General features: G+C 42.7%; 1 protein-coding gene across 4 annotated transcripts in view; it reads left to right on the top strand.

Annotated features, from left to right (window-relative positions):
• LOC117552180 (solute carrier organic anion transporter family member 1C1-like) overlaps nt 1–16,676 on the top strand; it is a 31,237-nt gene that overhangs the window by 4,743 nt on the left and 9,818 nt on the right. The window contains exons 3-8 of one of the 4 annotated variants that reach the window (XM_034225470.1): nt 4,690–4,831; nt 12,713–12,845; nt 13,131–13,252; nt 13,336–13,482; nt 14,540–14,638; nt 15,916–16,164. In XM_034225470.1, the coding sequence (XP_034081361.1) occupies nt 4,690–4,831; nt 12,713–12,845; nt 13,131–13,252; nt 13,336–13,482; nt 14,540–14,638; nt 15,916–16,164 (892 nt within the window). Of the gene's footprint in view, nt 1–4,689; nt 4,832–7,864; nt 7,938–12,712; nt 12,846–13,130; nt 13,253–13,335; nt 13,483–14,539; nt 14,639–15,915; nt 16,165–16,676 lie in introns of those variants that run through there. The other 3 variants (XM_034225473.1, XM_034225472.1, XM_034225471.1) reach the window with 3 other exon arrangements.

The following is a 16,676-nucleotide window of genomic DNA, read 5'->3' as shown; positions in this document are numbered from 1 at the left end:
ATCCGCGACCCACTCGAAACGGGTCCGCGACCCACTTTTGGGTCGCGACCCACCAGTTGAGAACCACTGGTTTAGGACACACAGGTCATTGTTCACATGGAGCTAAATATGTGAAGTCTGGGTTTACTCTACTGGATTTATTATTGCTGCTACTACATTAGTTTATTAATGGAAAATGTGTTGACTGATCAGGGCCAACTAGTCTATCAAACTGTGGCATATGGTAACAAATAAATACTTCCACAATAAATTCCAGGATGAGTGCAACCTACACATGTGCCTCTGAATTGTATTTATACGTGTTTCCTGCACGTTTTTAAAATGTCTGAATACTCAAAATATATACACACTAGCTATCATCAGTTTGTGAATCCCCTGTCGTGATTATTTGTTAACTGGAAATCCATCTATTGGCACTTGTGTTGTCAGCACTTGAATATAGAGCCTTGCCTTCTGCCAATTGAATTCTAGGAGAAAGTGAGGCTGTACAGTGCTGATGCTTTCTTTGTAGATTTGCAGAATTAAGTACGTTTTTTTACTTACAAATGAATGAGACACAAGGTAGTTGTACATGTTTAGCAATCACAAAACAACATTTTCTATCACCTTTATTGATGATTGTCAAAGACATTACATTTTGGACCTTGGAAAAGTGGTTGATAAAACAATTTCACTTGAGTGTTAAACAGCAGATGGAGCTTGCTGAGTTGTTCTTAGCACTTCAAGGATTTGCTTAAAAGGCTCACAAAATCACTGGTGATAAAAACCAATGTCCATTAAAAAGCTAGCTATTGTGGAGCTGTTGATCACCCATATTTATTATGTATCATTACCAGTGCCAGTACCAATTATCAGTTGTGACTAGAATGTCAGATTCTGAACACCTACAAAGAGGGTACATGTTGAATTGTAGAGCACTTTAAACATATCAGAATAAAGGATAATATAATTTTAGTAAACAGTTTCTAAAATAACCTATTTAAAAGGGAGGCTAAATAATGTGCCACTGCCTCTGTATTATGTTTAGCTGTGAAAATTGTAGCTTAACTGTTTCAATAGAAAAATCTCACATCTCCTCTAATATCTTATCTGAAAAAAAATCCATCTGCCATCCCTATTTGAACCTTATTTATTTATCCGACAACACCACACCAAACATCCTAACAGGTTTAAGTACAATATAAAGCGTGTTCTTGAAGATTCCGGGTCATGCAGAGATAATAACCCTTGAATTAGGCAAATGTAAGCCACCACTTGCTTTTTTACATTAATACTACGAGTTTGTCCTCTTGTTGCCATAGTGAACATTTCACAATGGTTATCAAGGTTTCCTTCTCAGAAAATGAGGCAGAACATAATGTGAATCTTATAAATAGACCACCTCAGGTTTTTCTTCTTTCTCTTTTATTTCTTCTACCTCAAACAACCTTCTAAAAAATAAAACGAGATCAGACACTTTGTTGCTTTTTCCCGACATGAAAGTGACGTGAGACAATGGTGTTCAAGCAGCTTATCACAACAGAGACTGCAGTGGCAGGACAGACTTATGTTTTCTTCTCAGAATTGTTTGGGTTCCTGATAGGCTGGGGCATGGCACAGCCCGTTTTAACTATAATCTTGTGCTCAATGTAAGTCTCTTTTTTTGTGGTTAATTCATCCACTAAGACTGAAACGTTAGTTCTACAATGTCCCAGGTTTTGTATTAATTCTAATTTCTTATTTCTGTCTGGCTTTAAATACCATCTCAGAACTCCTGTAATTGTTTCGTATCACCTTGTGTATTTAATGATACATTATTTGTTCTAATTTTTATCATCACTTTGACAAATAACATACAACTGTGTGTGTGGCAGACTACTGGTCTAAGTGCATTAGGTGAATGACATCAAAAGCTCAGAACAAAAGCGGGTCGCAGGTCATGAGGAAATGTTTAAAGAGTCTTAATGTGTATCCCTTTTGACTGATTAGTAATCACAATGAGGCCACTGCTCATTTGACAATTTGAAAAAACGAATTAAAATAACAGAATTAAAATGTCACAATGCATCCCATTGTTGCATTCTCAATATGGGAAAGAAGTTTCTAAAAAAAACCTAAGCCATTTATCATCAATTTATTTTGGTTTCATTTGGATTTTTCTCAACAATGAAAGTAATGACTCAACCAGCAGTTTGTTAGCTTCGCACAAATACTGGAAATGTGATCAAACAACTAGCTTGGCTCTGATCAAAGGCAACATCATTTTATTTTTGTCAACATTTTTTAATTCTCTACCAAATGAATAAATCTTGAAAACATTTCTGAGAATTTCAAGGATTTATAAAATGAGTATATTCCAACATGCGTCTCTAATGAACGTGTTACCACAGGCAACACTAGAAACTAGGTGAACAGCGTGAGTCAACTCAATCATATTGAACAAAAACAGCACTACATTATATCTTAGAATGTAAAGCCAACTTACTTCCTACTGATAAACATATGGAGGAAAGCAACCACTGGATTATTACAATTCTTATAGATGTTGAGTTCTTTACCGTAAACCTTTTTACCACACTAAAACGAGTATGCACGCTTGCTTGCAGGTCAAAACCCCCAGGAAATGCACATGTGATGAGTTACTTTCGTTAATGCCCCGCAGCTTGCACTGGTGGTGGGCATGATCTCAACTCTGTTTGCATAGATCCCATTCTATTATTTCAATGGACACTTTGTAATCTATAAAACAAGGATTATTTTTCTTCTTCTCTCTGACATCAGCGTGAAACCACTGTCATTTTGCCCGCAAGGCAAATTGTATGAAAGGAGCAAGCCGTTTTTTGTAGTGGATATAGAGAGTCAATTCAGAGGAGTGAAATAGATGTAGACGCACAAGGATAAGGAAAAGGTTTTTGTGACCATGTTCACACCACACATATGCTTACCTGTGGGGGCTGAAGTAACAAACCTTTGTTGTGTGCATGAGAAGCTTTTATGTACTTTTCTAGTACTTATTCAAATAGTAATTTGAAGTCACATTTTGTAAGTTTTCTATTAGCATTGCTTTATGAACTGACCACCTTTAGACTGTATCAAGCATTTCGATGTATGTTCATTTATATCAAGTTAAAATAAAGTATCTTATTTATTTAATATTAGCCTAAATTCATCCATCTATTGTGTAATTGCTCTTTATGTTTATTATTGATGTTTAGTTCAAATTAGTTTTGCCACAAGGTAAGATCTTCCAATGAATCCTCAATTTACAGCCCAAAGAAAGTCAGTCAACCATTTCACAACCAAAACAGGAAGAGTATTGCGCTTTTATTTTAAGGTAGCTATTTTATCAACAATTATAGCAATTTGCACCTATTTCCCCAATAGAGTAAATGATGCAACAAACAAAGTGACTGTGTGAAACACAATTAGTTTGTCCTGTGTTGTTTGTGTTTGAGACTATGAGGAAAACAGAAAGCAATGCAATTGTCTCTGACCCTAACCCGTCAACAATAATACAATTTGGATATGCTGGGGTGGAGGGGAGTTGAAAGGTGGTCTGTTTCCCCTTAAACATTTTTTATTAAAGAATAAACTAGGGATTAATTATCTAATTGCTCAAAATACTCCATACCAAATTGTAAGCATCCCAAAACGTAAAAATGCAACATGCAGCAATAAAACATACTGGAGATATAGATGGAAAGCTGTTGATATCAACACCCTAATTTAAGCATAAGGGCTCCATTGTATTTCATTCTTAAATGTAAAGTCTTTACATTCACCGCCTTAAGGCAAGATCATAAGAAATAAATAAAAAAGCAGGGGAATTTTCTCAGGGATTTTACAGTCCATCATTTGGGGATTATTTATATTTTCTCTTGCATTTGAAGGGGTGTGGGGTGAGTAAGTTATTGAGACTGAAACATTTTATAATGAGATTTATTTCGTCTAATTTAATATCCTTCTCAGGGAAACAAACGACATAAGTACAAATATTGCTCCGAGTAGATTTTGGGACTACTTTGATGTTAACAAGGAAACTGAATTTGCGTGGTGTTGTTCATTTTATGAGTTTAATAAATTGGCTTTGGTCCTAACTGTGAGAATCGTTGATCTGAGTCCAGTCACTATTGGAGTCAGCTCACTGCTCTTTGGTCTCATTGTAGCACAAATTAAAACTATCAAGGAGGACACAACTGTATGGGGATTGCTTCTCTGTCTCTGCTAGGTTTCTATTTATATCGTGCACTTTTGACTTGTTTTATGCTCTACATCTAGCTGTGTGCTAGTCTGTCCTAAGCACCTTCCCTTGTTAATCCAAACATTGATCCATTTGTCTATCTGGCTGTATTCATTGAAATATAAGCCAACATCTGACCTACCCTTTGTGTTCATCTCCTATCATCCCCACCCACTACTTAAGCCTCTATTTATCAGACCACATTATTTCTGATTCTGATAGAGAGGCTGGCACGTGTTAATTAATGCACGTCAGACCAGTGGAAGTAGGGTTATGAGCCGAGTTCATGCAGAGGAGCAACTGAAGAGATACCACTCAAGGGATTATTTGTGTATAGCTAGTTAACAGATAGCAAGTGTACACCACACTATGATACTTTTATAATTAGATTAAAACACTGCTTGTATTAATTGTAATGCCTTTCTTCGTCTCTTTCTCTCTCCCTTTCTCATCCTACTCTCTTCTCCCAGATGTTTCTGGTGGCTTTGTCCTTTGCCTATTTTGCAAAGGCTCTGTCGGGGAGCTACATGAAGAGCACAATAACTCAGCTGGAGAGGCGCTTTGACATCCCCAGTTACCTAATAGGTGTCATTGACGGGAGCTTCGAGGTTGGTGAGTAGGCCTGACACAGTCACTGCTGTTATTTTGTTGTTCAGTTCGCAGTCTCCGTTTCATGGGCCCCCCCTCCCTTCTCTTTTTCTGTCTTTGGTACAACAATATGAATGGGTCACAGAGGTATTCAAGCTGCAGATAAAGGATTCATCAGGCTTCCAAGAAGAGGACATAAGGGTGTGTGTGTGTGTGTGTGTTGCGTGCGGTGTCAAGCAGGGACATAATGGGTTATAAGTTAACCCTGTCTTATTGTTGCAGATAGCCGAATTTGTGATGTTTTGAATAACTTCAAATGCAATAACTTCTCTTTACTTTTACTTTATTTAGAACTAACCCTCGGTAATATACTCAATCAGCTGGCATTGATCAGCTTTTATCAGAAATGCTAATCAGCTCTAAGCAGACAGACCCTTAAGGGCAATACCAAAAATAATTTGTTACAACACTTACTGCTTTGCTGTATGCAGACATTTAGATAAACCAGATTTACCCTTTATTTGCACAATATTTCAAACAAATTGTTTCCACACCAGGGGATGTTGGTTCTTAGGGACACACATTTGATCATTACAAGATGTGGCACATGGTAAAAAAAATGAAGAGAAAACACAATAAACAAAGCAATTTTCTGAATTACATTTTATGGCCAATATTTTCATCCAATTTAAGAAGAAGAAGAATTGGGAGGGATGAAACCCTCTTTAATGGTCACACATGCAGAGCACACAGCACAGACAGTGAAATATGTTCTCTGCTTTTAACCCATCCTAGTACCAGGAGTCTATACAAGAAGCAGTGGGCAGCTATTGTACAGTGCCCGGGGTGGTCCGGCGCCTTGCTCAAGGCACTCCTCCCAGATACTTCATCAATATCGATGTTAAAATTGCTCATTACTAAGACATTTGCTCGTCAGAATTGCCAAGAATATGTGATTTTGAAACAATTACTCATGAAAGAGTGAGTCATATGTTGAGTTAGATTGTACTTTTTCTAATGTTAATTTCTGGTTTTCAGGTACCACTTGTCCTGTGGGCTATTGTGTTAACTATAACAAGTTGGACAAAACATAGTATCAGAGTTTGATTTGAATTATTCGAGCCAACCACAAGTTTGATTTAGCTTGCGAGATGATCTGGCTTGCAGCACAAGTCCACAACTACTAATCATACTGTAGTAACCTTGATGACATTATGCAAAGGGACTCTTGTATGTTATAAATTACACAAAGCTTGCAGTAAGACCCAAAGAGATATGATTCATCCAAGATAAAAGTCGTCCTCTACTAATAGCCATTCTACATGGGTTTGGGCCCATGGTGACATAAAAGTAGTGAAAAATAATTAACATTTTACTCCAACAACATTATGGCGGATTGTAAAACCTGCTTTCACTCTGATTGAGGTGGGGTATATCTGCCGGACAATCTCCCTTCATTCCTATCTCTCCATCTCTACGTCTCCTGTGAAAGTTGCATCTCTCACGTGGCCAAGGCAACAAGCTTTTTATATAGGACTGTTGCCAGGGTAACATAGAGGCAAATCAGGGCAGTGTGAAGAGGAAGGGAAACGGGAGGAGAAAGTGTAGGGAACAAGGGAGGAGAACAGAGCAGGTAGAAGACAAAGGGTGAGAAGAGAGAAATAAAGATGCTTAAAGAAGAGGAAGGACAGTATAGATAGCTAATAATGGATAATGAGCACAGCTGATTGGAGCTAGCTGTTATATACATCCATGTTCTTGTAATTACACATGAACAGTAAAAGTAGTGTAAATTGAAATTTAAAAAAGTGAAAAAAGAACATACAAAATCATCATGAATGAACACAATTAAATGTGTTACTGGAAAGAAAGAAATCTCCTGTTTTACTCTGGGAAAGTACAAACCTCATGTAGTGAATTACATGCAGAATACTAGGTAAGATACAAGCACTACTTTGAATTCCTTATACCCACAAAACAAGGTTGATAAGGTTTCACATTCACATATACTTATAACTATTGACATGTTGTAAGTGCTGCTCTGTCTTTGCCTCTCTCTCTCTCACACACACACACACACACACACACACACACACACACACACACACACACACACACACACACACACACATGACAACAGCTGAAGGATTGTTGGAGGGTCTGACGTCATTCCATAAAATGAGCCTTTTACCACAAGGCTTAAGTTTATCTTTCTAAGCCAGTTTTCCATCTTGTTATTACAACAAAGTTACCACGTTGCCCATAATAGATGAAATGTGCTCAAAGGTGACCATAGAGAAATGGTCATGTTCCCACCCAGCATTGTTTAATATTCATGCCACCACATGCTCCAGATAATAAGATATATTTTATAGATAATGCATCACATGTGATGACTCTTATCTGTTTTTCAAACTATGGACATGCACAAAAATGACCAGTCAACTGAAATGTCCATGCAGAAGACAGAAGTCCTCCAACATAAGACACATCAAAGTGTTTGTGTATATTGTTATAATTATGTGAATTTGCGGTATGTAATGTAAGGCTCGAACATTTAAGGAAAAATAACAGTTTTAGATATATGTATGTTGTTTTTTTTTGCTTTTCCATTGTGTTTCTGTATCTTGTGTTGCTAGAGAAAGCATTTAAAAAGCACTTGTGTATATTGTGCATATTTACAAATGTACGTTTCATTTGATTACATCACATTCTTACACACAGTGTCACAAAAAGCAGTATGAATCAAATGCAATAAATCAATGGTTCTCATTCATAACACTCCGTTCGATGTCTCACTATGGGATGCACCTCATCGCGGAGCAAACAGAAGCATCAATCTCATTACGCCAATCCTGATTGGCTGGAGATCTTGACGTCAGCGTCAGGGAAATCACCCCCTATAAGTAGCTTGCGCCACAACGCATGCGCCATTCAAACACCTCTTCTCGCTTCAGAGCACATCTCTATAGTAGCCGGACAAGCTTAACGGTCCACAGACTGAACCCAAATATAACCATTTCGGTCGACGGGCGCTCGCCGGCTACTCCTTCTGCTTCGCAAGAAGACGGTAATACTAACGCCAGTTAGTATTAAAATCGACCTCGCCGTTCTTTCCCCGGAAAGTAAGGTAAGGTTTTGATTTTTCTCAAGCTAGCTACGCACCTGTTGCTAGCTAGCTTCCCCTTACTACCGACACCACGGTAGCGAGGACGCTTTTCTTTTTCTCTCTCACGGAGGAGAAAAGGATTAGAAGTATATTGACACACCAGTCAATATTCTTTGAGAACAAAGGACCCACAACGTCCCTTTTTCTCCGGATTAAGGACGGGTTGGTAACACTTTTTCTCTCAACGACGTACCTGTTACGAGCGGGTCCTCTCCACGCCACGAGGCGAACAAGATGGACGCCTCTCCCCCTCACACCAGAGGAGTCAGGGACTCGGAGGCTCGGTCATGCGGCTGCGGGTTGAAGATAGCAGGCACAGACTCACACCAGGTCTGCTCGTCCTGCCTCGGGCTGGAACACGCCCAGGAGGCTATCGACAACCCCGGCTCGTGCGGGCATTGTGCCCTTTTCACCCGAAAGAGCCACCACCGACGGCTAGCACACCAAGCTAGCTTGTTGGAACAGGACTCCCTCATGTCCACTGATTCGCCGTTTGGCAATCAAGACACGGGGGCGTCCGCCGCAGAGACTGAGCCCCTCACTGTGTCGGTCTGGGGCTCACTAACAGCGGCAGCTGCGGAACCGGGATCCCACGCCGTTCAGGCCGGGACCCGGTGGCGGCAAGAGACGCGGGAACAGAGCCCCACGCCTCACCAGGCGGGAGCTCCCGGCGAGACCTCACCATGGTCTCGCCCGCAGAGGCTCGGCCTGCTCCGCATACCGCCGATGGAACTGCTGGTGGCAGCCCACCTCCCACCGAGGATGGGTCACCAAGCAGGAACCCCACGCTGCCAGCGAAGGTGGACCGTTTCCAGTCGACCATGACTGAACGGTCCTACAGAGCCGCAGCGTTGTCCGCCAGGGCTCTGAACATTGTTCAGGATGTGCTTGACATGCCCATCGTTCCCGAGGGGATTTTCGGCTCCGCTCTTGCCTCCATGCAGAGGAGATGCGAGTCGAAAAAGAAGGAGGACGAGGCCCTCCACCTCTGCCTCCCTCGAAGGGCCCAGCCGCTGCCTTCGCAGCGGCAGCCCTTCGTCCAAGCTGCTCCGAACCCTGCTCGGTTCAAAATACCGAAAACGCAGAGGTCGCAGTCCGCCCCGAGTCCCCAACCCAGGCAGGGGACGAGGGCGAGCTGGCCTAGAAAATCTCCGGTTCCGGCTGCAGCCCAGGCGCAGCCAACCCAGAATTTCGGCCAGCAGTCGAGGAAGAAGAAGCGAGCGGCGTGACAGCCCCTCCTTCTCCCCTCTGTGACAGAGCTGGAAGTCTACGGTTCCCCAGCTCTAAATGTGTTCCCGCCGCCTCGAGAGATGCCTCAACACCATCCTCAAGTCCGCATAAACACATGTCACACACTTATTGATTTTTCTGTCACAAATCATTTTCCGCTGACGCATCCAGGCTTCGAGCCAAGGGCGCAGCTTGGAAAAATGAAAAGAAAAACAATAAACAGCCCGTCAACTGTTCCCCTTCTGAGAGCAGCTACGGCATCTCTCAAAAGGCGGATTACAGGCGGGTCTGTGAAGGCACCACCATCACGCGCATGCGCAGTGCCGGCTGGGGTTTTTAAAAGCACCACCGCCACGCGCATGCGCAGTGCCGGCTGGGGTTGTGAAGGCACCACCGTCATGCGCATGCGCAGTGTCGGTGGGGATTGTCGAAAGGGGGCACCTGTGTTCAGACACTAGAGGGCCCCATAACACAACAAATAGAGACTCAGAGGGGAAGAGATGTGACATCTCCACTGGCTCTAAGGAGCATGCAGTGGAAGATGCTCACATCATCTGCCTGGGTTTTCAAGACAGTAACACGGGGCTACAGACTCCAATTCGCTGTCACCCCCCCTCGCTTCTCTGGCATTCTGCATTCGCAGGCCCGAGGAGAGTCAGCCCATATTCTGGAGAAAGAGATTCTCTCTCTCCTAGAAAAGAGGGCTATATCTATTGTACCCGCCGAGCAGAGTCAGGGCGGCTTCTATTCCAAGTACTTCCTCGTTCCCAAACGGGGAGGGAACGGAATTCGGCCAATACTTGATTTGAGGGCTCTGAACAAATATCTAAGAAGATATAAGTTCAGAATGCTCACTCACACATCTCTGCTGCGGCTCGTGCGACAAGACGACTGGCTCACATCAGTCGACCTGAAAGATGCGTATTTTCACATCCCAGTATATTACCCACACAGGAAATATCTGAGATTCGCATTTCAGGGGATCTGTTATGAATACAGAGTACTCCCCTTCGGTCTGTCTCTCAGTCCAAGGGTGTTTGTACGATGTACGGAAGCCGCGATAGCCCCGTTAAGACAACAGGGTATTCGCCTGGCGACCTACCTGGACGACTGGCTGCTTCTCGCACAGTCGGAGCAGGAGGCTGTTACGCAGACGAATGTCCTCGTAAAGCACCTGCTCAACCTGGGTTTCATAATAAACACAGAGAAGAGCATGTTGTGCCCCGCGCAGACTATACTCTGCCTGGGTTTACACCTGAACTCGGTGCCCTTTTCAGCTCGCTTGTCAGCGGATAGAGTGAAAGCTTTCAGAGCTTGTCTCGCTCTTTTCCAGCTGCGCAAACATGTTCTCTTCAGATCATGCCTGCGATTGCTGGGGCTCATGGCGTCAGCCATCCTGGTCGTACGACTGGGACGCTTACACATGAGGGAGTTTCAGCGCTGGGTGGCCGCCCTAAAACTAAACCCGAGAGTGATGGTTACTGTGAAATGCGTAATGGCACTGCGCCACTGGCTGCACCCGACTTTTCTAGTACGAGGTGTGCCTATGGGTGCTGTCCTTTCACGGAAAGTGGTCACCACGGACGCATGTCTGACAGGTTGGGGAGGTATTTATGAAGGTCGCCCGGTGAGGGGTCTCTGGAGCAGAGACCTCCAGCGGGCACACATAAATTACCTGGAGCTTTTAGCGGTGTTTCTCACCCTAAAACGCTTTCTGCCTTTCCTCAGGGGACATCACGTCCTCGTGAGGACAGACAATACGACCACGATATCGTATATTAACCGCCAAGGGGGTTTGCGTTCTCTCCAGTTACACACACTGGCGCGCAAACTTATCCTATGGAGCGGTAGGCGTCTCCTCTCTCTGAGAGCGACGCACGTACCGGGAGTGAGGAACCTCGGGGCAGATCTACTGTCCAGAGGTATACCACTTTATGCAGACTGGACTCTACATCCAAGGATTGTGAGCCAGCTGTGGGTGCGTTACGGCAGAGCCGCGGTGGATCTGTTCGCATCGAAAGACAACGCTCAGTGTCAGCTGTTCTTTTCGATGCGCGATCTAAATGCACCGTTAGGCGTGGATGCACTCGCGCACAATTGGCCCCCGGGCCTTCTGTACGCGTTCCCACCCCTGGCTCTGATACCCCCAACTCTGGCCAGAGTGAGAGAGCAACGCCACACACTTATCCTGATAGCTCCGCACTGGCCAGCTATGTACTGGCTAGCGGAGATATATCAGCTGCTGTGCGGGCAGCCATGGCAGCTCCCACTATGCAGGGACATACTGTCCCAAGCGGGGGGGGGCGATCTTTCACCCACACCCAGAGCGCTTGGCTCTATGGGCCTGGCCCGTGAGTGGTACAATCTAAATACAGTGTGACATGACGCTGACCCTGGCAGCTGCCAAGCGAGCCAGTGGCACTCATGCACTATCTGTACAGTTTTCATGCACTCAGTTCGCCCCAGGGCAAACAGAGTGTGGTTGAAGCCCAACCCTGCCTTTATCTTAAGGCGGTCGGTTCGGGTACCACATTTGACATTAAGGCATCCTCCCCGCCACTGTATTCCTCCGGGGAACAGCGGCCGGATTTGCCGTGTCCAGCCCGTGCTTCACGCACGTACAGGGACAGATCAAGGGTGCTTTGTCATAATGACCAACCCCTTGTGTCCTGGGCTAACCCTTATAAGGGCAAGCCTGTTACTAAGCAACGGCTCTCCCACTGGTCTGTGGAAGCAATTGCTTTGGGGCTCATACGAGTCAGAGTTCGCAGGCACCCTCGGGTCCGCGAGCTCTTTCGACTCAGAGTCTGGCTGCATTCTGGACTCTGTCCAGGATGTCTCCCATCAAAGACATTGGTGCAGCGGCGAGCTGGTCCTCGCCGCTCACTTTTGTCCGCCTATTAACAGGCTGGACGTTCTGCTCCCAGTGTGACTCAAGCAGTGCTGGGCACCTGGTTGAGTCAGAGCTCTACCTGTTAAGTTCTGGTTGGTTTGGTGATTTTCGAGATAAGCTCGTCTGGCAATACGGGAGCTACAATTTCCCATAGTGAGACATCGAACGGAGTGTTATGAATGAGAACTATAGGTTACTTACGTAACCCCAGTTCTCAGAGTAACATGAAGTGAGATGTCTCACCAGACGGCCCTCCTTGCTATGGTGAAGCGAGAAGAGGTGCTTATTTTGAATGGCGCATGCGTTGTGGCGCAAGCTACTTATAGGGGGTGATTTCCCTGACGCTGACGTCAAGATCTCCAGCCAATCAGGATTGGCGTAATGAGATTGATGCTTCTGTTTGCTCCGCGATGAGGCGCATCCCATAGTGAGACATCTCACTTCATGTTACTCTGAGAACTGGGGTTACGTAAGTAACCTATAGTTCTGTTCCTTCCTTCTCAACATGACTTTTTTTTGCTCAAAGCCTTGCATTGTTTTTCATTTTCATGCTGTGGAGATGTAAAGTAGCACTCTGAACCCCTTGTATTTCTGGCTGCCTCTGTCCTCCCAGGTAATCTGTTGGTGATAGCTTTTGTCAGTTACTTTGGGGCCAAGCTCCATCGACCAAAGATCATCGCAGTAGGTTGCGTCCTGATGTCTATTGGCACTTTCATCATCGCTCTGCCTCACTTCATCATTGGACGGTGAGTCTAAGATATGATAAACAAATTCCATAATTTTTTCAATAATATATTGCTCTACTTACTAAAGCACTGTTATTTGTCAGCCTCTCAATAATTGTTCAGCTTCTCTACTGTAGGTCGAATATTCTTGCTGTTCCAATGATGGCTTCACTTTTTACTTTTTTAAGTTACTTATGAATTATCTTTTCTGTAGGATTAAAAAATGGTATCCTATAACCAAGTAGAATGAGTGTTTCACCTCTGTCAGCTGTATTTTTAACAGTTCCATTTGTATTTTGCTTACAGCTACCAATATGAAACATCTGTGCGGTGGGTAGTGAATTCAACACTGAACCCCTCTCCTTGTCCAGTGGGCTCACCGTCAGACTTAGCTCAAGATAGAAAATTGTCTCATGTGCCAGCCACAGGTGAGCACTTATATACACATACAGACTAGTGTCCACAAGTACATTGGTCTGATTACCCTCATCTTCTTTTCCTTGCCCTCCAGCTTGTGAAGGCGACTCAAACCTGTCAATGTGGATCTATGTGCTCCTTGGAAATGTCTTGAGGGGGATTGGAGAGACACCTGTTCAGCCTCTTGGGATCTCTTATATAGATGATTTTGCTTCTGATGAAAATGCTGCGCTATATGTTGGTAAGAAAAACCTCCCCCCAGTGGAAGATATATACTTGAAAAGTAAACACCCTTTATCATTGATGATATTCAACGTAAGCTGCAGAATGGAATATCTTAAATACCACCAGAAATAAGTAATAAACAGAGGTGTTTAAAAACTTGGGTAACATGTTGTATAGGCCAACCAACCATTATTGATCCATGAAGCTGCTAGTCGCAGCTAATGGGCCTCACTTCACGTTAGTTTTGCAGGCAATATATATTTCCCATGAAAACTGGTAACACAGCTGAAACACCCTAGAAAAAATGAATGCCCATACTAAAAAAACTCATAAGTTTCCTTGTGTTCATTCACAATTTTCTACCAGACAAGATCCAAATTCTCTCTGGAGTACCACAGGGGTCTATCCTTGGACCATTGCTTTTTAATCCGTACTTGATCCCACCAAGTAATGTCATAACAAATCACAACAAACCCTTTCATTTATATGCAGACTAAACAAAGATCCTAGCCTTATTGACTTCCTGATATAATTGATTGCAAACTTAGATTGTTGGATGACAAAAAAAATATGACATAGCTAAATATGAATAAAACAAAACATATTCTTTAATGTCCCAAAAAAACGTCCTACATAGTCCACACAACTATCAGCAGTGTTGCTCTTTTTTGGTAACATCCAAGTCTCACATTTAATTTGAAGTAAATTAATTAGACTGTCATTAAAAACATTTCCGAGTAAGAAGACTTACTCACCTAAGGGGGTAAATCCCTTAGGTGTTTTCCAAAACATTTAACTTGTTTGACGCTTTTACCAAAAGGGACTTACATACACATAATACTGTGGGCAATCCCCACAGGAGCAACTTGGGGTGAGGTGTCTTGCCCAGGGACACAACAACATGCTGACTGCAGTGGGGATGGAACCAGTGCTCTCCTGATCAGAAGATCAGCGCACTAGACCTCTGAGCCTGTATGTTAAATGTGTTGAGTGTATCAGTTGTTAGTACAGATAGCTAGACTCCTAACCATTTTGTGTTGTGTGTCTCTTGTTGTGTGTTTGCTGTTTCCTAGGCTGTGTGCAGACCATTTCCGTCATTGGACCTGTGTTCGGCTACCTGTTAGGCTCCCTTTGTGCCAAAATCTATGTGGACATTGGATTTGTGAAAATGGGTGGGTTTAATCACGAGTATATGTCTAGGTCTCTTAAGGCCAGAATTTGCGGTCCGTCTAGACAGACTTGATGTCATTAACTTCTCACAAAGAGCTCATGTGGACACTGGAAACCATGTGTTTTCTTTACATCTTAGAAGCATCTCAGAGAGCGGTTTCTTCTGTGTGTTTGTATTTTAATGATCCATAGGCCGAGACACTGTAATATTAGTGACCATATTTAGTTATGGAAAGCCACTGAATATTCAGGGTTTCACACATTTGGTCAGATATAATCTTGTTAAAATCTGTGGTAATGAATAGTTATGTTACACTACTCTGGTGTACCCGGTGCTTCCTCGATAGGTGACAATAGTTGGACACTATATTTATATTTATAAGTAACCCCTGTGCAATAAAGAAAATACAAAAAGAGTAAGACATTGAAATTAACAATAAACAAAGGAGCAAAGGTATATCTAATACAATAAATGTTCGCTAAATAGGTTTTCATGAATTTTCATGAATTCCTTGGACATTTGAGTAGAAGAGAGCCACTGGTAATCTTATTGGTAAAACCAAATTTAAATCAAAATGTCTGCTTCAACAAGAGGTCCTTTTATTCATAAAACTGAGGCATGGTATCATCAGATATCACCTGCGTCATATGTATGCCCCAAGGACTCAGAACAGGTGTACAGGATTAGCATCAATTAGCTAATGAACAAAGCATGACGGGGGTTAGGAAGAACTAAGCTACAATCAAATAGAGTGCCGCAAACAGGAAAATAGAAAAGTAGCAGAAAATAAGGAAAACAGTTGAAAAAGGGATGTAAACAGCCACATAATAAAGTAAACTGTAAGAAAAAACAGGTAATAAAACCAATGAAAAAAAATAACTTTAATGATAAAGAATTTATAAACATCCCAGCTAACCCAAGCTATCAAGTGTGCAATAATGCATGCCTGTTTGCACTTACTGACCGCTCAAACAGAACAAATGAGTACTCACTAGAAACCTCCATGTCAGGCTTTTTATTTGAGTGTTCTGATAACCTCTGTTTTGCCTTCTTGGAAAAGCTGACGTCAGTTATAAATAGGCTCACTTTTTGCATTTTTTATTTGGTTATTCAGTCAACTTGAGGGATTCAAGCAGGCTTTAGATACCCTTAAAAATAATGTATCAAAACTGCCAGCTATATTATAAAATGATCAAGATGAACCTTACAGGATCTTTGTTTAGCCATAAGTGTATCACTGAGCATTGATTACATGTCATCCTCTGTCTCCAAACACAGAAACTATCACCATCACCCCATCGGATGCCCGCTGGGTGGGGGCCTGGTGGCTGGGCTACCTCATAGCAGGGGTCATCACTCTGCTCTCTGCCATCCCATTCTGGTTTCTGCCTCGTTCCCTGCACATACCCGGGGCCCAGGGCTCAGAGAAGTGCACACCGGAGCAGACAAGTTTCATTAAAGACCCTCATAGTGGGAAGCACAAGTATCCTGCAGACCAAAATACTACTTTCATAGAGATGGCCAAAGGTAAGTATCAACCAAGAGCGATTAGTTTATCTATAATCCTGCTGATAAACAGACAGACAAACCAAAAAACAGGAAAAAAACATAACCTACTCTACAGAGTTGATTTTAAATGTTCAGCGCTTTAGATTCCCTGACTGTTCTCTTTGTTCATAAATATGAATGGATTGACTGTTTTATAAGTGTAAAGCCCCTAAATGATTAATGGGCTGTGGAAATAAATGGCTGAAAACACTTACACTACACATTTCTACAACGAAAATCACAACACTTCACCATATTAATACAATAACAATAATATACTAGTTATAGGAGCTTGAAATAGAGAAATATTTCCAAGTTGATTTAAAAAAAAAAATTTTTTTAACTTGCATTATTTATATCCATGTTTACTTGCTTGAAGTCTTTTTACTGCCTTTCTTTTTGTAGCTGTATAGATTGATACAAACAGCAGGATGTGAATTGTTTTGGCTACTTGCCCACCCACACCTAAAAACATCCACAGTATTCCTAGT

This window comes from Gymnodraco acuticeps, unplaced genomic scaffold (genome assembly GCF_902827175.1).
Source record: "Gymnodraco acuticeps unplaced genomic scaffold, fGymAcu1.1, whole genome shotgun sequence".
NCBI classification, from domain to species: domain Eukaryota; kingdom Metazoa; phylum Chordata; class Actinopteri; order Perciformes; family Bathydraconidae; genus Gymnodraco; species Gymnodraco acuticeps.
The sequence above is the reverse complement of the archived record's forward strand: the minus strand, read 5'-3'. Positions and strand labels throughout refer to the sequence as shown.